The following is a 533-nucleotide window of genomic DNA, read 5'->3' on the forward strand; positions in this document are numbered from 1 at the left end:
AGACCCGGTCCTGCAGGCAGCCCCCCTGAGCCACTCGCTGCCCTCGGTCCCCAGGACATCCGCTACCTGCACTTCCTGGAAGGCACCCGGGACTACGAGTGGCTGGAGGCGCTGCTCCTGAACCGGACGGTCAAGGAAGGCAGCCTCTTCTGGTTCAGGTACCTGGCCCCCCTCGCCCAGGAGTGTGTGTGTGTGAGCAGCTGCGGGCGGCCAGGCCCCAGGGAGGGAGGAGACTGAGCCGGTGACCCTCCTGCCACAGGCACAGGCCCCAGGTCGTCTTCCGCGAAGCCCTGCGACTGGACCGGTACCTGCTGCTGCACCCGGACCTGCTGCGCTACATGAAGAACAGGTGGGCGGCGGGCGCTACATGAAGAACAGGTGGGCGGCGGCCGGGCGGCGGGGAGGGAGGGGCCGGGCCAGCCAGACTCCGGGAAGGGGGCGCACAGGTGGGACGGGCCAGCATCCTGGCCGGGAGTCTGCGGTGGGTACAGGCTCAGTTCCCAGGGAGGAGGCAGGGGTGGGGGACCAGGCCT

The 533-nt window shown here is 70.2% G+C and overlaps 1 protein-coding gene across 1 annotated transcript in view; it reads left to right on the top strand.

The window, feature by feature from the left end:
• ST6GALNAC1 (ST6 (alpha-N-acetyl-neuraminyl-2,3-beta-galactosyl-1,3)-N-acetylgalactosaminide alpha-2,6-sialyltransferase 1) overlaps nucleotides 1–533 on the top strand; it is an 11218-nt gene that overhangs the window by 9205 nt on the left and 1480 nt on the right. Inside the window, 2 exon segments of the mRNA XM_014531735.1 lie at nucleotides 55–158; nucleotides 260–360. Of these exon segments, the coding sequence (XP_014387221.1) occupies nucleotides 55–158; nucleotides 260–360 (205 nt within the window).

This window comes from Myotis brandtii, unplaced genomic scaffold (genome assembly GCF_000412655.1).
Source record: "Myotis brandtii unplaced genomic scaffold, ASM41265v1 scaffold825, whole genome shotgun sequence".
In the NCBI taxonomy this organism is placed as follows: Eukaryota; Metazoa; Chordata; class Mammalia; order Chiroptera; family Vespertilionidae; genus Myotis; species Myotis brandtii.